This window comes from Brachycentrus maculatus, unplaced genomic scaffold (assembly GCF_059751285.1).
Source record: "Brachycentrus maculatus isolate JH-2025_06_01 unplaced genomic scaffold, ASM5975128v1 h1tg000069l, whole genome shotgun sequence".
Taxonomy (NCBI): domain Eukaryota; kingdom Metazoa; phylum Arthropoda; class Insecta; order Trichoptera; family Brachycentridae; genus Brachycentrus; species Brachycentrus maculatus.
Window position 1 is genome coordinate 3037445 of NW_028280823.1, and position 25025 is coordinate 3062469.

Here is a 25025-nt window from a genome sequence, read left to right on the forward strand (position 1 = left end):
TGATATTAAATTAAGATGTTTTGTTTTTATCTTCTAAGATATTTTAGAGATTGCTGCAATTTGTCCGCATTCCGATATTAAATCACAAACTTAAAAACAAATGTACTTAAGAGATTTATTTTGTCTTGAAAATTGGAATATCCTAAATATTGACATTTCACTAACATTTCAGAAAATGTAAAATTTGTATTTTGTTTTAGGAAAATTTGATAATCACTATTTGCTCAATGCATGAAGTAAGATTTCACATTTTTAAATGTACGAAGACTGGAACTAAAAAATTCTTAGGCTAAGTCATATGTTTTTGCGCAGTTTTTATATGACCCTAAGTATTAGTAGAAATTAAAACACAATTAACACATTTGTCTTTTCTTGTGTGAAAATATTTAACCCTAAAAAAATAAAGTGACAATGCGACACCAGTGAAATAATTAGCTTTAAGGAGGCTTGTGCTTTTATATTTGAGAAGATTTGCCATGTAACTTTGCGAAGGAAAGATGTCAAAATATTAGAATTGAATGTCCATACGTAGGTACTACTCTTCATGATCAAAAGAAAAGAAATTTGTAGTAGGAATAGAATTTAATACTAGATGTGCAAAGGTTTTATGTACCTGTTATTATTTTGCTATTATTGTCTTTTGTCCTAATTTTTGACATACGTATTTATTAAATGAAAATTTAGCATTGTAAATATTTTATTCCACCTTTTCCAAAGTCCCACATTTGACTATACAAGATACAGTGAAACCTTTGTTATTTTTTAAGGGGTATATCAACGCGGAAATTTGTAAGCAATCCTTATTATGAAGGATGTAAATTACGCACAGGAATATAAATCAAGGAACAATCGATGGAGATATCACTGTAAAATATAAATAGTGGTTTAATAAAACAAAAATATCATTAAAAAATATTTTATTAAACTATGATCTTCACAAAATGTTATTATTTAATGACAAATGAAGTGTTTATCGAGTCAAGAGTAATATAATTTTGTGTCACATTTTATTAAGCGAGTGTTAGCAAAGCAGACGAGAATTGTCATTAATTCACATTATATTCACTGTATCTATTAGTCTCCTTTTTCCTTTACAAACAAAAAATAGGCAACATACAAAATATAACTACATAAGTGGAAAACTTAATATTTTATAAAACACAATAGTATTCATTAACAAGGCCTATCTAACAGTACAAATATTGGTTTTAAAAACATTTCTGTTGCATAGGTACATATCGGCCGAGATATCATCAACAGTTAGTCTTGGTTGCTTTAACAATAATATAGTTATTTTATACCTCGTCAATCCCTTAAAATTATAACACTGCATTTGGAGTAATATTTGAACACTTTTCTAGATGTCCTAAAGTACCGACTTGAAACCATCTACCGGCTAAAAAAATTTAACAATAATCTCGTTTTAGGAATTTTGAATATTTTTGATTGAATTATTCTGAACTTCCACTTTTGATGAAATATCATATAAAATATCTGTTAGATAGACATTAACAAATACCAGCTTCTTGAAAACATTTTTTATGTCGTTTTTATTGAAAGAACTTCTGTTTTGTTTAAAGAACGTTTGTTCACATAAGCACTTTGATGAATGTTGTTAAGCTGTATCGTGAATACCCAGGCGGAAAATGTCGTGTTGCAGGAAGTAAGACTCTCCCAATGGTTTCAAAACAAACACTTGGCAGTAGGGGTGGGGGGGATCCTCGTCACACTGAAATCATACCGGACAAAAGTGGTGAAAACGTGTACAAAAATATAGTTGGTGAATTTTGCTTTGCATATAACTAAAAAGCAAATCGCATTTAACTTAGGAACACAGTAAACTATTCTTTTTTTAAATCTAACCAAGTTCACGAATTATTTTTATTCAAGTTAATTTTAATTGAATATGAAATTTTGTCAACAAAATCTTATTTGAGGTGTTAAAAACATAAATTTTATATTAAGTATTTATTCTAAAACCTATTAAAATATATAAGTATATAAAATTAACTAGACTAATTTCAAAACCTTTTTCACTAAACATTTCTTACAGAATACATGCTAACTATTCCTTTTTTCTATTTGATGAAAGCAACTCTATAAACAAATGAAATTCTTATAATGTTCATTTTCAAATAGTTCATTGTTAAATGTTTATTTGAAGAAAAAAACTAAAATATGTACTGTATATATGTTAGTGTGATTTAAACTTTATGATAAATAGAGGACAGGATTTGAAAGTGACCATGCCATTCGACAGTAGCTTCCCTCATGAAATGGAACAAGATATAACATGTTTAAATTAGTGCATTACTTAAAAAATATGTTGAGTTATTACAAAGTGTTTAAAATGTACACTCGATAAGTTTATATTAATATTTCATTTCAAATATTTAAAAAAAATTGCTCCTCCGGCAAAAAGTAATTAATATTGCAACAGACATAGTGTGTTGTGAGAAGGTTTAGACAAATTTCACATGTTAGAATTTTAGTTCTTCCACCGAGTTCTTTATTTTATTAAATTTTGTTTATTAAAGGCATACTTGTTACAAACATTTATTTTAACTTTGAAACTGGTATAAATCTTATGAACATTAGTTGCTGAATTTTAAATAAAAATATTTACAAAGTGATTTGAGATGGAGTCAATCTCATAATATTCATAACAATATACAAATGGACTATTATAGAAAGTGCGGGAAAATTTGTGTTCTTAAATAATACATGCATTTTTTGGTATTTGATACAAATCTATCGCCATATAACTCAATCTTAATTTATGAAAATAAAGTAATTGAGGTACATACAATCAAGCCCACAAATGGCCTAAATACAATTGACAAAATAAAGAAGTGTCACATATAGTTTTCTCATAAATAATAATAAGAAAACCTGGATTGATAAATGATAATAGGCACTGTCGTGTAATATAGAAAACAGTGCTCTTTTTATCAGTTTTAAAAGATCCAAAAGTACATATATTAGTTTATTGGGACCCTTGACCTGACCTTGTTCATAGAGTATTTAATAGTGCCACCGACATTAGAAGTCCAACAGTATAAAGGAGATGAAGAAAGACAATGCCGTCAGGCGAAACATATAAATAAAATTACAATTTTTTTTTCAGAGTAATTTTTTATTCTTAATTTAAGAGTGAAAAAAAGGTAGATATTGTCTTAGAAACAGCTTTCACCTTATTGCCGTACAGAACTTGAAGTACAGTAAGAGCATTTTATACGAAAGGTATTCAAATGCTCTTTAAATGATTATAGGGATATTGACATTAATTTTTGGGTTTGGTTACCAAAATGATATCCAAAAATCAATGTCAATATCTTCGCTATATAATTGCTGGCAGAGCACTTTATGTTCCTCTCCCAAATAGCTATTAAATCCACTTACTGTGGATTCGGAGGAGTATGACAGCATAATTACTCTATGCAAGGTATTTTTAATGGTATTATTTTTATAATAAACTTGACGATAAAGGAGAAAACATTTTTAAATATTTATGTTCTATACACAAGTATTTCAATTCAATACTAATTTTAGACAACTAATAACTGCACCTCTTCCTTGCTGTCCATATGTGTGTATCCCACTCGTTACTTCATCTTGTCGGACTTCTAATTGCTAAAACTGGTTGACACTTTCCATAGGGTATTAAAACATTGCAATGGTGAAACATGTTAGTATAAGGCTAGACCCTAGCGGATTGAATTTAAGTAATAAGGAGTTAATCAGTGATGGATTTGCATCTTTATATTATGGTGACAAGGTACACAAAATGAGTAATGTTAAACGTCACAAATAAAAGATCGGATTAAAACAAAGTGTTTCTAAAAAGAAAAGAATTGAAAGCAAGCAGAAGTGGATAAGAACACTGCTGTCTTACAGATCCCGAGTTGTTTAGGAGCAGACTGCACGGAGAAGGCGTTACACCGTGTCATGGAGCGCTAGTCTGAATGTATCGTGTTGCACGTAGAAAGAGATTCCTATTGGCTTCAGGACAAACGTTTGAATGTAGGCATGGGGTTGATCCTCATCTGTCTAATACCAACACATAGTTTCACCATTTCAAACATATTTATTTATTTATTTAAACTTCATGTACAGAAAATAAATAAGTACATTGGCGGGCTTATTACTAAAAAGCACCAACCAACCAAAAACAGACTAGTGATATTGATCAAAATGTTTGATACCATATATAGCTGTTTGCAATCAGAGGGTGGATAGTACACTTAAAAAAAAAACATAAATTACAAATGAACATATAAAAAAATACAAATTCTAAAAGATGATAATATGGAAGACAAAGGAAAAAGAAGAATGATGTGTTATGGCGAGGAATGGAAAGTGTTCTTTCTTGGGAAGAACGAAGTGGTAGACCATGATCTGAGAGGTATATAAAATTTTCAGCCAGATATTTAGGTCTGAGGTCTATTGCTATAAGTGACTTGCCCTATTCCATTTTAAAGAAATAAGAATGTAAAACATCACCTCCTCTAATTCTTGCCGACTTGAACAATACTCCAAGTACTGTTGATTTTTTTTAAACTGGTCAAGAATGCTACTAGTGACCCTAATCCGCCCCCATTGGTATATAGGCTACTGCACCAAATTGATACAATGTAAAATTGATTATCAATTATGTGAAGGCAAGGTGATCAGTTTTCCGTGTCAGGTACCAGCCCATGGTAATATTAAATAAATATTTGAGTGAAAAAACGCTTATTTATTTTTATTTTGATCCCCCTGGGAATCAAAGCCAGTACTTCAAACATGGTAACCGCTACATTATGGAGGCAGACAAAGTAATAAAAAAATGAATATATATTTACATGCATTCCTAAAGAAAACACAAATAATCTTGCATACCGATGTATGGTATGGTTTCTATCTATTATATTACTTGACAGAAATGACAAAATACAACAGTACAAACTCGCATACAGATTTTCCTCGTCACATAATGATAAATAGAAGTTCCTAAATCAAAGAATGAATGAAAAAGTGAATGTTATACATTGTATAAAGTAATCATTCAAATCAGACAGGTTGTAAGCCTGGTAAATACCCAGACTAGCACTTTGATTTACCTTGAGAAATCTTGAAAACAAATGGTTGCGGTGAAGTGGTTCATACATTCTGTACTTCCTTATGATAGAATAGGGTATTTCATACAAGCAATTGTTTCTTCTCAAACAATATAAAGGGTCCGCCAAATAACTTTTTTTTTTTGAAAACAGGGCGCAAAACATCGAGTGTAGCTTCGGCTGTGTGGCACGTAGCGCCGTCCTGTTGAAACCAAATGTTGCCAATATCCTCCTCTTCAATTTTTGTGAACAAAAATCCGTTCAACATGGCCCGATAACGATCGCCATTGACTGTAACGGCCACTCCTTGCTCATTTTCAAAGAAAAATGGCCCAATTATGCCTCTGGACCAAAATCCGCACCAAACAGTGACTCGTTTTGGGTGTACCGGCTTTTCAATGTATGCGTGCGGGTTTTCTGTGCCCCAAATACGACAATTTTGCTTGTTTACATACCCGCCAAGATCAAAATGAGCTTCATCCGAAAAGATGATTTTTTTGGCAAAATCGGCATCTTCTGTAAGTCGATCGCAGGCCCACTCAGCGAAGCGAAAACGCATTGGATGGTCAGTTGGCTTCAACTCCTGAACCAATTGGACTTTGTATGGCGTCATACCAAGGTCTTTATGCAAAATTCGTCTCAATGATGTCTCCGAAATGTTCAATTGTTGAGAACGACGGTGAATTGATGTTGATGGCGCTTCACGCACACTTTCTGCCACAACATCGATATTCTCGGGTGTACGCACTGTTTTTGGCTTTTCACGCTTTGGTTTATCGATGAGGATGCCAGTTTCTTTCACTTTTTTCACAAGATAACGAACATACGGAGCTGACGGTGCTTCTCTTCTTCCAAAAACCGTACGCAATTTTCGCACACATTCTGCAACATTACCATGATTTTCAAAGTAATGTCGCAATATTTCCCAGCGTTGTTCAAGCGTATACACAACCATATTCGCTCAGTGGAAGGATAAAACTAATTATCTGTCAAATCAGACATGAGCTAAGTGTTACCATTCACGAAATAAGCACTAGTTGAAAAAAAAAACTTTAGATGGCGGACCCTATATTTCAAAAAAATTCATTTATTCATTACGAACCGAACTATGTATCTATTTTTTAAATAATGGATTAATAAGTCACACAAAATGTAACTAAAATTAACATATTTTGGCTTTACCGCTGTTGGGTGCGATAAAAAAGCAACTGTAAAAAATTTTCTATTAAGGAATTTGTTATGCTACTAATTCGCGCCTGTGTAATGCCTGTTTGCATCACTTACATAACACATCCTTGTTTTTATTGTATGCCGTGCTAAAAATTTACAAAAATACTATTAAAAAATATCCATCACATCAAATGCTGGTATATCCAATTTTTAATTACTTTAAAAAAATTATTAATTAATGTTTTTTTTATACTAACGCGGACCATGATAAAATGCCCACAATACTATTAACCACGACATTCATGACACTGAAAATAATTTTATATGGCATACTTTTATTTGCAATCTCACAAATTCGAACCTGCTTAGCGCCTACTCGTGTCATCAAAAACATCATCGTTTTTAAGTTGTTTCTCGGCTATGCCAAAATTTGACACCTGCTTATGGAAATATTTTGACAGCTCCCCAAGTGAACAGTTTTGTAGTTTGGAAAACAAGGCATTGCAATAGTATGTTGTCGTCAATAGTGTTACTACTGACATTTCTAAGGGCACCGTAATAACCATATATAAAGGTTTCTGATACCAAGCTTATAAATTAGATTTCAATTTTGTACTGGCATTTCTTGGTGGAACTACATTTTTATAATAAAACAACTGCATAACTTTTTCTACATTTATTTTATTAGACTAATGATCGTCACCGAAATCATCAGACCGGTGAACCACCATCTCGGTACCAACAAAACTCAGTCACTGATCAAGTGAAATAAAAGTGGAAAAAGCTAGTAATTTTACTATTCAACCTCATAAATTCCTAAAAGTCAGTCACTTCTAGATCCTTCTAGACTGCAGAAATACGCTACAATATTATATCATGAATAATAGTTGTGACTCAGGTATTACACTGATTATTGTAATAACTATTTATTTACCTGCAACCGTCCCAGAACATTGATTAATACTCCTCCGTCGAACATGGGTTGTGAGTCTATGGCTGTTATTATTCTATTGATTTTTTGAAAACTTAAACTCTGAAAAACAAAAACAAGGTTCAAACACCGATTGTCAAAATAACGCAATTAAAGTTCACTTGAGAAAACGATGTCAGTTGAAAAGTTGAACTTACATTTAACTTTTCCATAATTTTTACGGACCCTTGAATTTGTAGTCCTTCAAACGTCATAAAGGATGTTTCAACCTGAAAATTATGACCATACAAATAAAAATAATAGTAAAAAACTTAATTATTTTAAATGATCAACAAATTTGAATGATACATACATTGTACATATTCGCAAGAGAAGGTCTTGTCGCGGGATCGTCAAAAAGAGCATAATATTGTTGTACGAATCCTTTCCCGATTGCTTCGTAAGCAGGATTAAGGGCCATTTTAAATTTATGTACTTTTATAGATAATAATGTACAGATATAACTTCGATTATTAGCACCAAAAACGCATGCCTCGTGCGACAAACCCAACGTCCGTAAAAGCATAAATCATAAACTAAAAATCCCAAAAAGAGATACCAAAAGGCAAAGATTTTGTACAATATGTAGAAGTAAAGTGTGCACATAGACAAATATTTTCAATACATGTTGTTCGAACACTCAAAGATCGATAAGCAGACCATCATTATATTTATACTCTAGGCATTATAAGTCCCATTTGAAATATGAAGCCCCCCTTTACTCAAATCGTAAATGAAAACATTTGTTTTGTACCACTTGAGTTATATTCATTTTAACGACTAGTTTCTGAAGCTACAGATGCTTCCATCTTCGGGTATAAATTTAAACCATATTCAGTTTATATTCAGACCCGAAGATGGAAACATTTGTGCCTTCCGAAACTAGTAGTGAAAATAATATAGTTCCAGTGGTAAACAAAAAAAAACAAGTGTTTTCAAATACAAATTCATCATGTCTTCCCCAAAGTAATGCTGAAACTATCGCAACTCTTGAATAGGTAACAGGAATTTTGAAAGAGTCCGCAGAAATGTACGTTTTCTTTTTCTAAATTTGATATTCCATTTTTTTTTAAATAAATTTAGGGTCACAACGTGTGCAGCACTTGTTTGTTAGAAAGCAAAAGGCTAGGTGATACTTTTGAATTTTGTGTGTGAAGGAGTATCAGATTCTGGGATTTTTCAAAAAAAATTTGGGATGAAATAATTTTATTCTAAAATCCTTTTTTTACAATTGTAACTACGTAGGTACTCAACGAATTTTCATCAATATGTTTATTATTTATGAAGAATAAAATATACTACAATTATAACTCTTCTATACATGACTTTAAGGGCTATATTTGCATAAATTGTGTAAAATAGTTTTCGTATAAATTGTGTGTAAAAATAGCATCTCGGAGACTGGCTTACACGTCAATCGTTTTCAGTTTTTGTGGCTAATCGTGATTTTGACAGTGCCAGCGAAAATGGCTAAATTAATATTGCATTTACTATTAATATGTCTTCTTCAAATTACTCTAACTACAGCTAATGGAGATACTTTAGTTTTACTTGATAATTTAGCAATCAAAGAAACGCATAGTTTATTTTTTAAGTCTTTACAAGGTATGCACTTATTACACTTTTTGCCGGTTTTGGAAACAAACGTGTTATTTGTAAAATTAATGTTTTATTCTACCTTATAGATCGTGGCTATCCACTAACATATAAGCTAGCCGATGATGGGAATTTGGTTTTATCGAAGTATGGCCAGTATCTCTACAAGAATCTTATTATTTTCGCACCTTCAGTTCTTGAATTCGGAGGTTCTGTAAGCATTGAAGGTATAACACAGTTCATTGATGATGGAGGAAATGTTCTGGTTGCTGGGAGCTCTAGTGCTGGTGACATTCTCAGGGAACTTGCATCTGAATGTGGATTTGAGGTTTGTTTCTGTTTCGACATTAATTTGTTATCCAAGCCACCATTGAAATTTATATTGGTACCTTGTTTTTTCCGTATCATAATTTTTTTTTTAATATTTGTTGAACAAAACTGCATTCTTTAGTCATTTCAAATACATGGCTTAGCTTCGAAATCTCATTTTTCATATTATGGCATCAAAGCACTTTCATCAATGCCTCCATGAATTTCGAATTTAAGCGTGAATGTCATGAGTATTTTCTTTTTTGAACCATCCATTATTAGCCGTTGAAAAAAAAGTTATGAAATTGGAATTTGTGATACCATAAATTCCCCCTACGTAGAGTCTGGCTCACATTATTTATTAAAAACATCCTTGTTTTTATTGTGGTTTCACAATCATGCTACTAATTTATGAAATGAAAAATGTACATATTGTTAGATTGTTAGATTGTTAGATCGTTCTACCCAAAGGCGGATGAACCCGTGAAACTTAGAAAATGATAAAAATATATATATTTCAAAAAATATTAGGTATGACAATTCTGTTTGAATAGTCTTTAATAAAAATAACTACCCTTTTTATCTAAGATTGATGTAAAAAGAAAGTGCTCAATGTGTCAAATTTATAACGTGGATCATTATATTATATATTATTTTATTATTTAAAAAAAAAAATTCTTATGCTCCTGAAAAATAAGCATTCGTAATCATTATTGTGTTTAATGAATACAATTAAGTTTTACTTGGTAAATACCACTATTTCTTCAAATATTATTGTGACACGTGTTTCGATGCATTCCGCATCATTTTCAAAATCAAAAATTTAAAAACGTCCAAGAGCACAACTCTAGGATAAACAGACAAAGTCTTCTTATCAAGCTAACCATTTAAATTAATCTAATTCTAGGTGGACGAGGAAGGTGCCGCAGTAATTGATCACTTGAATTACGATATATCAGATGATGGACAGCATACCAAGATTGTTGCTTCACCTGAGAACCTCATGTATGCACCCGTCATCGTAGGCAGTAAGGACGGGCTGGGACCCCTGCTGTACAAAGGGACCGGGCTCATAGCGGACAAGGACAACCCCCTGGTCCTTCCTCTCCTCACTGCGGACAGTTCTGCCTACAGCTACAACCCGGAAAACCCCATCAAGGACTACCCTCACGCAGTTGGGAAAAATACCCTACTAATGGCAGCTCTGCAGGCGCGTAACAATGCGCGTGTTATTTTCAGCGGGTCACTTTACTTTTTCTCTGACGAAGCTTTCACATCCCCTGTCCAGAAAGCCCAGGTATTTTACTTTTCTATTTGTAATAATTTACATTTGTACTCCTGCTAATTCTAATACCATCACACTGTTCCACATAGTCCTTCTCTTTCTTTACGTTTCGTGCCACTTTTTTCCTGAGCCTTCCTCAACAACACTCTTCACTTAATTTGACTAAAACTATTGACAACCGCCAGATGCATGATCGCCTGCAAATTCTATCCTTTGTCATAAAAAAATGATATATTTTATATTATTGTTTGAACATCACATAAAAAACATGATTTTTTGCCTCTCATTATCTTAAATAATTACAATTACTTTTTTTCTATGCGTAAAAAAAATCCTGCTCAATACTCTCGTCTTATCTACTATATTCTCTTAGTATTGGTTATGGGGACGTCATCTTATAAATTGTTTCTTAAACATTTTGTCTTTATTTATTTTAGAATTCTTTTCTAAACTTTATAAGCCCAACCCTATCTTACACAATTTTTACAATAAACCTAACCTAATCCAACCCATACCTAACATAAATAATTTAAAAAAAACAAACAAAATTAAACATGATTAGAATTACCAAAAATATATTAATGCATATTTTATTCTTACTTCTAGGGAGATAAACTTTCAGCGCCTTTGTCGGGAAATAATAAGCTAGCAACAGCAATGACACAGTGGGTATTTGGTGAAAATGGTCAGCTGAGAGTTAAGTCTGTCCGCCATCACAAAGAAAAAGAGACACAACCTCCATCAGCCTATACTATTATGGAAAATGTTGTAAGTTGACTATTAATAAAAATAAAAATAAAGCACTTAACTATTCTGAATTTGCAATATTTCGATAAAAACAAATTTCAGCTACAGATTTTTTTTAGCAAAATGTTTTTTCTGAATTTATTGTTTTGTCAGCGAAAAATACAACTTACCAATGAAATATGTATTGGCACATATCAATTTGCATATGGAAAATAAGTGGAATATTTTTCTTCTTCAAATTTGCTAATTTATTTTTTAAATTATTATTGAATTTTTCTTTTGTTAAATTTTAAATTAAAAAGCTTTTTACTGTAAATACATATTTTTTTGTAATTTAATTTTTATCCCATTTCTTTTTCTAGGTTTATTCTATTGAGATTGAAAAATTGGTGAATGGAAATTGGCAGCCCTACGATGCAACTGATGTGCAGTTGGAGTTTGTGAGGATCGACCCGTTTGTCAGAATAACACTAAACAGGAAGCCCAGCGGATTGTATGAAGCAAAGTTTAAAATCCCGGATGTTTACGGAGTCTACCAATTTAAAGTAGATTATGATCGGGTTGGATACACTCACCTGTTTAGTACTACCCAGGTAATTATTTTTCTTGGGAAACTTGAACATGTGCTTAAAGGTTGACCAAACTTGAAATCTTAACTTGCAACAAAAATATGATTTGGGTAATTTGCCTCGTTGCGTTTAACATTTACTACTAACCTGTCCGAGTGAGTCTCTGGGGACAAAACTGTATCTGAGGAGTGAGTTTTTTTTTAATTTATGTTTTTACTTTTTATAATTTTTATAACAGTCTTCACACAAACTCTATTTCAAGTAAATTTTTGTGGGTAAACAGAAAAATAATCTAAAGTGTAGTTTATGTGTTTAAATACTACTGCTGATAGCAGTAAAAGTGGCAGTTTATAAATAAATGTTACCGGGCTTTACTTATAAGCGTGACCATTCATGTGCGCCCAAACTCCTTTTTGTTTTGTTTGGACGTTCATGTATGGCCACACTCCCGGACAGGTTAAAAATGAATTCATCGTCATTAAAGAAAACTGGTCGTCAAAATATAATGTAGAAAAAGTCGGAAAAATTAGACCCTATTCCACTAAACATCATTGCTATCTGACAGATACATAACGGCAAACTATCTTTGAACCAACTTTGCACTTTGTTGCCATATTATTAAATGGGATACTAACACCATCAGGTTTTCTTTAAATATTTTTGGTCATTGTATACATTTTTTATCCTCTGTAAATTATACATTTGTCTATTTGGTTATCTACTTTATCAGCTAACCACATAAAGTAAACCATATTTTCTATTTAATTGTAATTAATTAATATCTGTAATTGATTCCAGGTTTCAGTCCGTCCCTTGGAGCACACGCAGTACGAGAGATTCATTCCGAGTGCTTATCCTTATTATGTCAGCTCATTCTCCATGATGTTTGGAGTTTTTATTTTTTCATTAGTATTTCTTCATTTCAAAGGAGATGTCACAAAATCCAAGGCTGAATAGTTCACCAACAAAATAACATATTTTAGCTTAATACTATTTAGATTATTTTGTATTTTGTAATGCCTTTCCAACAGAGACTAAAATAATAAATGAAGCAATTATACACTTTTTTTTTCATTTGAAGGCAAAAAAGACACTTGTTATTTATTTTGATTTTTAAAAATTATTTTGGGTGATAAATACAGATCCATCTGAAATTTAATTATTCATGTTTATATGATTAAATTAATGATTTTCTTTATTTTTCTCTTGTTGGAAAAACTTATTCCAAATTGTCACAATAGGATAAATATGTGATATTGAATAAAAAAAATGGTGTTTATTTTTGTGTTTCATTTTCTTTTGCATGTGAATGTTTCATTTTTAAATTAATATGTATTTATGACTGTTAACTATGCTGGCCTTCACGTTTATTGGAATTCAGGATACAGGAAATGCTCTGGATATTAGTAGTAACCAAATACTAAATACCAGTATACTCCTAAAGCAAGGGTGGGCAACCCGCGGCCCGCCAGGTGTCTACTTGCGGCCCCCGGAACTAATCATACATTTTTCCTTTAGTGTACACAAAACCACCGAAAGAACATTCCATCGTGTGTAGTTTTTTTTATTTTATTTTATTTAATGTGGTTTCTATGGATAATAGATCCAGAAAAGGTAGGTCTTGAGTTTAGATCGAAACTCAGCAATATTATGGATAGATCTGACTCTGGGATAAGTTGTTCCATGCTGCGCGACCTACAACAGCGAAAGCCCTATCACCAAAATTTTATTGGGACGTTTGAGCGTCAATAGTCTAGCGGTAGCTGATGTGCTTGCTGATCGAATATTTGCCTGTCTTCCATGGATTGTCTCACAAATGAATTAATTGAATTCTAATTTTGATGTAGACAAGATTTACAAAGCAGTACAGAGTGTTGCTTTTTTCCTAAGGCCATAACCCAAAACAAACGGCATATAGAGAATTATAAAACGGTGTTGAACACGCTGTTCAAGCATTTATTTCTATATTCATCTTTGGACTTGACTATCATAGAACCAACTTGGTTGAAAGTAAAATTTATTCTATGTGTTGTTTGTAAAATTGACCTCTAGTTACAAACCCTTAGCGAAAAAAAGGTAATTAAAAGGTATCAACTCATGTGGAAATAATATTTTTAAAGATGTAGAAGGATGAGGATATTAAAGTCTGGGTATTTACAGGGATCTACGTTGACCTGGTAAAACCAATAGCTTTATACGCTGTGTAACATTCACCATTGGTATCCCTTCTCATTTTTTTTCCTCTAGAGATATCTTTTTGATAATATTATTTGAATAAACTTCTTATAAACAGGTATAAGCAAAGTAAAAAAAAATAACAACGGAGCAAACGTAACTTTTTTATAAACAACCTTCGAATTGCTTACTGTGTGGTAAATGTTTTTCAGCCCGGATGACAAGTAATCATAGACAACGAGAAATCTATATATTTTTTATTTGCCTTTGCTTCCATCTTTTTTTTCGTTTTTACGGTTTCGAACAGAATCTACAGTTGACCGTGAATTTTTCGTCGATGTATGATGTCGGGGGCCTTTACACATGTGCTAATTAACTTAAATAAAACGAAATATATTTATTCGACGCGTGTTTTATGATAACAGGCAAATAAAACAAGCATAGTGTCGTCTTTCTAAATTACAATCCAAATGTTTTCACGTATGGTTATTGATATTTAACGTCATATTCGATGGGGTCTGTCGTCCCCAAGTTGCCGGATTATAATGTATTGACATGAAGGTCGAATTCAACGCTGTCATCCTCGTTTGAGACTGTTTACAAAGTTGGATTGTTCGATATATCAGTTTAAAGCAAGATGTGGTGAATTTCATTCAAGAAGAAATTGTGCATTGTGAGTATAGCTCCTAATAGTGTTTGAAAAATGTATTGGCTAGGTGCCCACTAGCGGATTCGGGTAATGGCAAATAGAACACAAATAACATACATCGTGTCTCCCACGCTAATCGGTGTTTTATCATATTTTCCTGGTTTTGTCCAGCTTTTTTATACTTTCGTGGTTTAGTTTGCAATCGACCGTTCACGCGAGTCACTTGTGTCAAGTATCATAGTTCGAGTTGTCAGTTGCTCTTCAGCATCGAGTTTACATTATTCCAAGAGATTTTCTATGTTCGCTGATAAAAAAAATAGGTTTAAATAGGTCAGCTCATATTTTTAACTCTTTCGTTTCGTTTTTCGTTGAAAATGTGCATTGTTTACATATTGAATTACACTTTAAATATACCTTCAACTTAAAAACAAGCACCTGTTAAAGGATGTCAATTTTTCACCTTTAAAATTTTCATTAGTCAATCTGTAGAAAGTATATTTTGTCGAATTTATCTGTTTGGGCATCTTATTTTAGACATTATTTATTTTTATTCCATTTAAATGGTAGGGTTTCTGTAAAAACATGACAAGTCCAAAAACATGTTATGAAAATGTAATTCTTTCTGAATGATTGATTTTGTCTCATACAAAGGAAACTTTCGATATCTTTGTTGTTGTTTAATATAACGTCAATTGTTTTTCATAAATAGTTTGTAAATTAATAATTCTGCATTTGTTAATCACACTATAATTCTATGAATTACTGATTTAATTAATTAATTGTTTTCCAAACATTATATTAATAGAGCTATAATTGAAACATGTCCTTGGTAAGATTGATTTGATTATTAAATCTTTGTTTGCAATTGGATGTATAACTTGGTATTAATAATATTACAATGCCACTGACATGAGTGTGAGAATGGAAAATATTATACAATATTGTCGAATGTTCCCTTTTGAAGCAATCTTACTAGTGATTGTGAGTCGGTACTTAGCTTCAGTAATATTCAGTAATGAATCATTTGAAAAATTATACTCTATCCTAGTAATATATTATTCAACTATAGGTTGTATATCGCTCACTTTTTTCAACAACATCATATATCAAAAAACTTGATTTTTCAGGAGATCGTTTTTAAAGTTTAAGAATATAATGAAATGTATTAAAAATAAATATTAAGCCACTTATTGAACTTTTTACTTTGCAACATATCTTTTTAGGTAAAACCTATTTAAAAAAATAATTAAACAATACCTTTTCTTCAAAATGCAAAAACAACACTTTCTGCCCTGTAGCGGGTAAATATAAAGTTAAAAATAATGCCGCTTTTACTGGGATATAGTACATTTTCTGAGAATTCCGAAAACATCCATAACTGAAAATTGCCAATTTTTGATATATGACATTGTTGAAAGGAGTGAGTGATATATCAAAATGTTATAATTAGGTAGATGAGACATAGTGAACATAAAAAAAACTAACTAACTAACCATCATGCTGCTTTCCCACAGGGGTAAGCAGAGAGAATAGAATGCCACACAAACCTGTCATTGCAAACAATCTTTGCATCTTCCGCATACATACTCCTCCTCATACATACCCGCTGATTATTCTGACTCCTGACCTAACACTTTCAAGTATTTGGAATATTTGATCATGCGAAATTTTTCCTGGTATTCCTCTGCTTCTATTACTAACCATATGTGTGTCATTAATTTGTTTTACCGTTCTTTAATTACATAGTGAACATGTTTTCTTATTGTTTTTTTTTCATTCACAATCTGTACCAGGAAATAAATGTAAATAACAAAAATTCCTTGTTAACATTTATAATTAACATAGTAAGCAATATTATATTTTCTTTTATGTATGTTTAGGCGTGTCCATTCAAAGTGTCCATACTCTTACAAACAAATTTCAAATTTAAAAATTACTACTGTTTTTAAAGTAAATTGAAAAAAATTGGTTTGGTTAAAAAAAGATGGCAAATTAAGCACATTTAGCAAGCTTCAATGCAGGGTTTGCAATCATATAGTATGGGATTTTTTTATATTTTTATTACTTTATATGCCAAAATAACCCACTATCAGCTAACTACGCATGAATTCATAGAGTTTAATTAATGGCTTTGCTTTTTATTAGTTTTGTCCCATATTTTTCATTTTATGTCTGTGATAGTCTTTGATTCATGGTTGTACGGCTGATGCTGGATCCGTGGTTGTATTGTTTTTTGTCTGCTATGTCCTGTTGAGCCATGGTTTTGAATTGGTGACTCATGATTCTATACCGGTGACCCATGGTAATGTTATAGTAACATTTGGTTGTATTCTATGTAGTGTGTATCCTAGATATAGAAAGGAGAGTGAATGCTGGGAACAGAGTGAATGGTGCACTGAAACCAGTTACAGCAAATAAAAACCTATCAGTGAAAGCTAAACAGGCATTTCACAGCGAAGTCCTGGTTCCAACCCTTATATAGATGGAAATGAAGTTGGAAAAAAAAGCAGAGGAAGATCGAGGAAAACTTGGCACAATCAGGTATGTCAAATACTTGAAAACGGGTCAGGAGTTGAAATAATCGGCGGGTATGTATGAGGAAATGCATGAATTAGATAGAGGCGAAGAATCTTTGCAAAGACAGGGTGGTATGCCGTTCTTTTCTCTCTGCCTACCCCTGTGGTGAAGCGCTGTTAAGGTTAGTTAGTTAATTTTGGTTGTATTCTAGTAATACATGGTTGTTTTCTAATCGCATTGTTGTGTTCTGGCTTATGTTGACCCATGTTTATGTCTCGCCTGGATGATATGTCTGACCGGTGTTTGTATGTGTTGGTGGCAGGTCGCCGGGCCGCAGTCCTCAGCCATGGACTCCTCGGCGCGGCGCCAGCGGACGCAGACCAAAGCCTCGGCGGAAGATCAGGCCCTCGACCAAATTGCCAAAGAGGTGACGCTATTCTTGTCCTTGTCTCGGGTGGTGATTGTTCATTGTGAACTAGTTTTTTTTAAACATTGTTATATTTATGTCAATTTTAACTCTTTGATCCTTGCAATGAAATAATACTTGACGTTATTAGCCAATGTGGTGACCTGTGCACCCTTTGGTGTAGATAAGGAACGATAAGGGTGTCATTACAGCATTTCTTATACATGATGACATTTGCTTGCATTGAAATATTTGACGTCAAATCTCAGGTGAACTTTTCATTTTGAACTTATATTTTTAAAACATCGTTATATTTATGTCAATTTCCACTCTTTGATGCTTACATTGAAATAATATTTGGCTTTAGGTCTCAGGTAAACTTTTCATTTTGAACTTATTTTTTTTAAACATTGTTTTATTTATGTAAATTTTAACTCTTTGATGCTTACATTGAAATAATATTTGACGTTAATTGTCAATTAACCAATGCAGTGCCCTGTGCACCCTTTGGTGTAGATAAGGAATGATAAGGATGATAAGGGTGTTTATTACAACATTTCTTAGACATGAAAACATATTTTATAATATTATTTTTTGACATCTCATCAAAGATGAAGAAGAATATGGAAGTCTGGGCATTTACGGGGCTTACGACCGTCATAGGCTGGTTTAAGTGATCACTTTACACACGTGTAACATTCACCAATTCTACCCATTATTGACAACCACACTACTCAAATTCTTGGAAGTTCTATATATATATATATATGAACCAATTTAGAAACCTTGTTCATGAATCACTAGAACTTCACTAGAGACATCTATTGGTGAGATGTAAAGAAGCTTTTTATTAAACAGAAACTCTTATATTAGTATGTGAGATCCGAATCCTGGATTATAATCACACACATGAGAAACGCCAGAAAATACCATTTTCATTTTTATTATTAAGCTTATAATTTGACCAGATAATTTATTTACAACATTTTGAGTGTGTCCAAATACTTGTTCACAAAATCTGGATTATCTCCAATTACAGGAGTTATTTTCATATTATTTTTTGACATCTCATCAAAGATGAAGAAGAATATGGAAGTCTGGGCATTTACGGGGCTTGCGACCGTCATAGGCTGGTTTAAGTGATCACTTTACACACGTGTAACATTCACCAATTCTACCCATTATTGACAACCACACTACTCAAATTCTTGGAAGTTCTATATATATATATATATATATATATATATATATATATATGAACCAATTTAGAAACCTTGTTCATGAATCACTAGAACTTCACTAGAGACATCTATTGGTGAGATGTAAAGAATTTTTCATAATGTTTAAGTTAAGAAAATTGATTTATGCTATAAGTAGTAATATTTCCTAAATTTGAACGGAATATTTTGCCAACCATTTCTACTTGTTTATTGGGCACATGTGGAATAGTAACTAGCATTAGCTTTTTTGTTGTTGTTGTTGTTGCAATAATTTCTCACAATATCATTGACTGTTTTATTTTATATGATATACTCATTATTTTCATTCTAAAATAATTATACTGTATTTTGAGACAGTAATACAATATAATGTTAGTTGATGTCGTATCATTCCTAAACACTGGGGTTTCATTTTAGATCTTAGACTTAAAATATACAAATTTAACCACAATAACGTTAGGTTATTGTGAAAAATATATCGCTCACTCCTTTCAAGAACGTCTTAAATCAAAAAACTTGATTTTTCAGGAGAACGTTTTTAAAGTTTAAAAATAAAACACAATGTATTAAAAATAAATATCAACCCACTTATTGAACTTTTTACTGTGCAACAGATCTTTTTAGGTAAAACCTGACTGTTTTTTCTCCATTTAAAAATATTTTGTATATTTTAAAAAAAATAATTGAACAATACCTTTTCTTCCAAATGCAAAAACAACACTTTCTGCCCTGTAGCGGGTAAATATTAAGTTAAAATATGCCTCCTTTGCTGGGATATAGAACATTTTCTTGGCATTCCGAAAACATGCACAACTGAAAATATTCGATTTTTGATTTATGACGTTCTTGAAAGGAGTGAGCGATATAAAAAAAAAACAAAAAGCCGTAAACTGCAACATTTTGAAACAATAGAAATTCATAAAAATATAAATAACAATAAACCCATAATTAATAAAATGACAATGACTAAAGCCTCCCCCCTATCATCTATGTTTCCACTGATAAGAAATAAAAAATTAAAATTAATATTAAATAAATAAATAAAATTAAGAAACAGCTCCTACCCCCTCTTCAATCTTCAACGTCTCAAGGACCCAACTCTAAAATTTAGAATTAGCTTCACGTACGGTGTTCGAAAATGATGCGGAATGCATCGAAATACATGTCACAGTAGATTTTAAGAAATAGTGGTATTTACTAAGTAAAACATCAATTAATAATTATAAAAATTATAATGAAAATTTAAAAAAAAATGGAAAAAGAAAATTGGTTTCGGTTATGATGACTTAGTTGGTAGCACTGCGAATTCAAAAACCTAAAGCTGACTGATTGATACTTTTTAAATGTCGAAAAATAATTGTATGTAAAAGTTATAGTTTTTAGTATACATAATATATTGAAAAAATATTTTTGTATATTTTTTCGACTTACCTTGAAATAATCTCTTTTCAAAACCATAAATTTATTTCGAATAAAAACTTATTTATTCAATACAAAAACGGTGTTTTAAGAGAAAAAAAAACAATTACGTAAAATGTTACCTGGGTTTAAAGAAAATTAAGTTGCGGGCCATCGAATATCCCGCCTTGAAATTATTACATTATTTTCACTTGAGTCGATTCTGGAAGTTTTCGCCAGTGGCGAAATTGGGAATGCAAGTCAGTTTAACATTTTAGACTAAGTTGTTATTTTTTGGCAAGTGGTCATTTTTGAAAAAGTAGGTTATATTGTGCGTAATGGTTCAACAATAGATACTGGCATGTAAATAATTTTAATTTATTTTCAAGATGGTACGCCATCGAGGCGGATGTCGTGACTCATATGTAACTTTTGAATAAGTTGATAGTCTGTAGGGAAATATTAATTGACCCGCGAATTGATTTATGATTTTATATTGTTGCTATACAATATTCAAATACAAAAGTGTAAACGGTCAGACGACTAATATTTTTGTACCTTTATCAAAACTCGATAATCTTACAATAATTTTATTATTATTATTATTATTATTTAAATGAATCTGCAGTGTTTCGTTAGGGTCGCGAGATATGAGGTCTATAAAATGTGTTGATTTTTTTTTTTAAATTCTAACTTTTTATTCAAACTCCTCTAGATGTAAATTTTTCCTCCGTAGTGTAGTGGTTAGCGCGCCTGGCTAACATGTGTGGGTTCCCGAATTCAATTTTCGAGCCAGTCAATAAAATACATTAATATGTTTTCTCTTTAAAAAAATATATTGCTACCCTGGACTCTCATCTAAGACTTATGTAAGAATTATTTTACCTGCTAGATTGCTTTTTATTTTTATTCACAATGATATACATATAGAAGTAAAGATGGTGTCAAATGTTAGTTTAAAACAAAAAAAAGTCATTTTTGTGGTTTAAATAATTTTTGTTGGCCCGAAGGCCGACCAATGTTGGCCAATAATTGGTCCACCTAGTATATAAAAGTCGGCGACGCATAGCGAGTATTTTTTATTAGAAATTTTCACTTAAGAATTACATGAAATTATAGTAACTTTAAACAATAAAGAGTTCACCCAATACACTAAGGAATAGGCTATAAAACTTATAGTTAGAGCCCAAGTAAGACCATGATAAGCGGTTTTGCATAAGCCGCAGCTAGATTTTAGCCACTTGGACGTTAGGTAATTCCAAAAATATTATTATCTGCTAGTATAGGGTTTTTTTTTTAAAAAAAAGAGGTTTGATTTTTAAACTGGCAGCATTGATTGTCAATTTATCAGTTGACAGTTGATTTGTAGTCAGTACATTTTGCCATTTCACCATAAATAGACTGAATGACTATTATGCGCGTCGTAGGCTCGGTGAATGGGCCGAAAAAATATTCAGCTTGATCCTCTTTTTCAACGCAAAATTTTGTTCACCGATGAGGCACATTTTTGGTTAAATGGCTATGCCAATAAGCAGAATTTCCGAATCTGGAGTTGAGAAAACTCAAAAGCCTTTATCGAGACGCCCTTACATCCATTAAAAGTGACTGTTCGGTGTGCTTTATAGGCAGGTGGAATCATTGGCCCATATTTTTTTAAAAGACGATGCCTGCCAGAATGTTAAGGTCAATGGATAGCGCTACAGAACCGTGATTACTGACTTCTTATTACATCAGTTTAATGGCATTTATGTGACACAGCCGTAGTTTCAACAAGATGGCGCAACATGCCACATGGTGGGTGCCACCATCAATTTATTGCGGGAAATTTGAATTTGTATTTGAATCCTAAAAAAGCACCCTATAGTATTTCCTTTATTTCGTTGTATATCGATTTTTGAAGACGCATGTAACGGCTGTTGTTGCAGTACCTACCTCCCTAATAGTCATCCCGGCCCCCGTCTGGGTCACGACCCGTCTGGCCCAGCTCTGGGTGTCTAGTGCGCCGCTAGACGCTCGGCAAGACTTCCCCCATTTGACAAAAAACCCGATTCGTCACGCATTCATTAATTGGTGACACGTGAAAATTTCAGGAAATAATTTATTTTAGATGTATTATTTATGTCACCCTAATGTTTATTCAATATTACCCTGGACTGGTGCCTGAAGCGGAGGGCTGATCACCTTTCGTGTGTTAACGATCAAGATAACACTGTGTTTATATAATGGAGTGCCCTACGCACCATTGGGGTGCGGATGAGGGTTTGAAGAAGATTATTTATGTTATATTTCTCTATTATATTTTTTTATAATATAGAAATTAAGCATCGGCATATTCATCAAGATACGTTTATGGAAAAATTAATCAAAATTTTAATTTAAGTTTCTTCATTCTTCTTCAAACTCTTATCCGCACTCAATGGTGCATAGGGCACTGCATCATATAAAATCAGTGTTATCTTTATCAGCCCTGGGTTTCAGGTACCAGTCCGGGGTAGTATTGAATAAATATTAGAGTAAAAAATACTTATAATTATTTTATCCCATCTGGGAATCGAACCCCGGGACCTCCAGTACGGTAGCCGAGCGTGCTGACTACCGGTACCATTACACTGCGGAGGCGGACGTTTTAAAGTTTTAATTTTTACTTGGTAAATACCACTATTTCTTAAAATCTATTCTGACACGTGTTTCGATGCATTCTGCACGTGTCACAATAGATTTTAAGAATTAGTTGCATTATCAAGTAAAATATAAATTAAAAAATGGATTGATATTACCACAAAACGACTTTGGAATAAATTAATGAAATTAAAATACAGATTTTCTTATGTTTTTCCATGTTACAATATATTTAAAAAAAAGTGCCCGCTGAAATGATGTTCAATTAACCATTCACCATGCTCATATTTTTTTTACGATTTATTATCTATTGTAGTCTAAAAATGTAATTTGTATATGTAATAAAATTTTAACATTAATTATAACTAACAAGTTTATTTTTTAGGCGGTTGTAATTTTTTTTTATTTGTGTTCCAAATTATTTAGTTACTGTTTTTTTTTATTACCGCTTTATGTAGAAACAGCTCAATTTACTAATTTTAAATACACCATATTTATTACTGTTAAAAGTGTAGCATTTTTTTTAGATAAATCTCATGATTAACTAAAGATATCGATGTTTTTTAAAAAAAATACATTTTCAATAAACAAATTGATCCTTAGAAAGTCACTGGAGAAAAATCAATATTAGGAGACGTCCTCCACGTTCCGACGAACTCCTTTACTACAATCTGTATACTAATGATTCTCGTCCTAGTTTTGCAATAAGTAGGTACTTGGGATATGAACTAACAAATAATTATCACTACAAGCTGTCATGTGACTTGCCCACATTATGTACCGCGATAACACCTCATGATGTTTCTATTAACACATCGCTCACTCCTTTCAAGAACGTCATAAATCAAAAATCGAAAATTTTCAGTTGTGCATGTTTTCGGAATGCCCAGAAAATGTACTATATCCCAGCAAAAGAGGCATATTTTAAACTTAATATTTACCCGCTACAGGGCAGAAAGTGTTGTTTTTGCATTTTGAATAAAATGTATTGTTTAGTTATTTTTTTTAAATATACTAAATATTTTTCAAATGGAGAAAAAACCTTCAGATTTTATCTAAAAAGATCTGTTGCACAGTAAAAAGTTCAAAAACTGGCTTGATATTTATTTTTAATACGTTGTATTATATTTTTAAACTTTAAAAACGTTCTCCTGAAAAATCAAGTATTTTGATTTATGACGTTCTTGAAAGGAGTGCGCGACATGATATCGATTTAAACGGTGATCCAAAAGTACTTAGATGGTATTTGAAATGAAACATGACAGCGTTTTCCGGTATATTTTTACGAGGCAAATTCGGATGTTTATATCGCGTATATCTAGCAAGCTCGCTATAATAATATCAAATAAAACTCACGTCAATTTATATAGGTTGAGTTCACACGTTTTTTTCTATAAAAAGTTTTTTTTTTACCATCAAAATTACATTAAACCATACTTCTTTAATGGGACCTGTTTATCAAAGAATTTTTTAAACCCGTTCGTAAATTAATGTTAGTAAATGGAAGAGATAAAATATTAATTACCATATTTAGGTTGATGAATACCATATATGACACTCCATATCATTCATCGTTCACTTTGTGAACACTACTTAAAAACTCTACTTCGCGACTACCTGTTTCGGTATAACAATTCCATCATCAGGTCTATAGTTGACCTCAATGGCGTGCACAGAGTTTTTAATCAGGGTCGGGTAAGGATAAGGCATAGTAGGCACTGGTCGTGTTTCTATATGGAACGCGAGTAATCCAGGGTAGGCGCTGCTTTTCTGCCTTTATAGAATACACGCCTCTGGTTGACCTTATGATAAAATGGTTATATTTCACGATTAACCATTCCATCATCAGGTCAACTATAGACCAGATGATGGAATGGTGATTTCGAAACCGGTAATGGTGATGTTTTAAAGTGGTATCACAAAAAGTGAACAATGAATGATAAGGAGAGTGTTTGATTACCATACCACTAAGTTAACAATGTTTTTCAAATACAAAGTATGATGAATATATGACTATATTTCATAGTGCCTAGCTTTGCAGTGCCTACCAAATCCTTTCCAAGGTGTCAGGGAATTTCGAAACACAGATACACAACTGAAATAAGTATAGGTGCTCTTATTCTCTCTCGGCACAGTAACTTGGAAGCATCGGCGAGTTTACGTATTTTGCATACCTACCACTGGAATGGAATTTTGTATTTTAAAAACCCGTTTTTCGTATGACTAATCTGACGAATATCAAGCACATTATTAGTTAAAATATGTACATATTTCAATAATTATTGTTCGGCGATTT

General features: G+C 32.2%; 3 protein-coding genes across 8 annotated transcripts in view; 2 read left to right on the forward strand and 1 right to left on the reverse strand.

The window, feature by feature from the left end:
• Positions 1–902: 902 nt before the first annotated feature.
• On the reverse strand, positions 903–7765 carry Ntf-2 (nuclear transport factor-2). Of its 2 annotated transcripts, XM_088256977.1 has the most exons (5): positions 7553–7765; positions 7398–7469; positions 7204–7302; positions 3896–4050; positions 903–1729 (listed from the first exon to the last, which is right to left on the reverse strand). In XM_088256977.1, the coding sequence occupies exons 1-4, from the start codon at positions 7763–7765 to the stop codon at positions 3937–3939; spliced, it is 498 nt and encodes a 165-aa protein (XP_088113103.1). In that variant the 3' UTR covers positions 903–1729; positions 3896–3936. The 2 variants fall into 2 exon arrangements, with proteins under 2 accessions (XP_088113103.1, XP_088113102.1); XM_088256976.1 differs by lacking the exon at positions 3896–4050.
• Positions 7766–8677: 912 nt separating this feature from the next.
• Positions 8678–13024, forward strand: Ost48 (dolichyl-diphosphooligosaccharide--protein glycosyltransferase non-catalytic subunit Ost48). The gene is made up of 6 exons (XM_088256978.1): positions 8678–8844; positions 8925–9163; positions 10052–10441; positions 11036–11197; positions 11539–11769; positions 12544–13024. Exons 1-6 carry the CDS (start codon positions 8706–8708, stop codon positions 12700–12702), a joined length of 1320 nt encoding a protein of 439 aa, XP_088113104.1. The 5' UTR covers positions 8678–8705; the 3' UTR covers positions 12703–13024.
• Positions 13025–14234: 1210 nt separating this feature from the next.
• Positions 14235–25025, forward strand: part of LOC148311268 (leucine-rich repeat flightless-interacting protein 2) — a 50427-nt gene continuing 39636 nt past the window's right edge. For 3 of the 5 annotated variants that reach the window (XR_015837291.1, XM_088257003.1, XM_088257001.1), the window contains exons 1-2: positions 14235–14593; positions 17409–17513. Coding sequence is in view for 3 of the 5 variants with exons in the window: in XM_088257003.1 (XP_088113129.1) it covers positions 17433–17513 (81 nt within the window). In the remaining 2 variants the exon portion in view is untranslated. Of the gene's footprint in view, positions 14900–17408; positions 17514–25025 lie in introns of all 5 variants that reach the window. The other 2 variants (XM_088257002.1, XM_088257004.1) reach the window with 2 other exon arrangements.

Bases quoted from the DNA above. Each gene is read 5' to 3' on its own strand.
- Ntf-2 (XM_088256976.1), bottom strand. From the start codon at position 7,765: ATGCTTTTACGGACGTTGGGTTTGTCGCACGAGGCATGCGTTTTTGGT. The intron at 7,303-7,397 runs GTAAGTTCAACT...TTTGTTTTTCAG, and splicing joins AAATTATGGAAAAGTTAAAT to AGTTTAAGTTTTCAAAAAAT. The intron at 1,730-7,203 runs GTAAATAAATAG...GTATGATTTCAG, and splicing joins ATGTTCTGGGACGGTTGCAG to TGTGACGAGGATCCCCCCCA.
- Ost48 (XM_088256978.1), top strand. From the start codon at position 8,706: ATGGCTAAATTAATATTGCATTTACTATTAATATGTCTTCTTCAAATT. The intron at 10,442-11,035 runs GTATTTTACTTT...TCTTACTTCTAG, and splicing joins CCCCTGTCCAGAAAGCCCAG to GGAGATAAACTTTCAGCGCC. The intron at 11,198-11,538 runs GTAAGTTGACTA...TTCTTTTTCTAG, and splicing joins ATACTATTATGGAAAATGTT to GTTTATTCTATTGAGATTGA.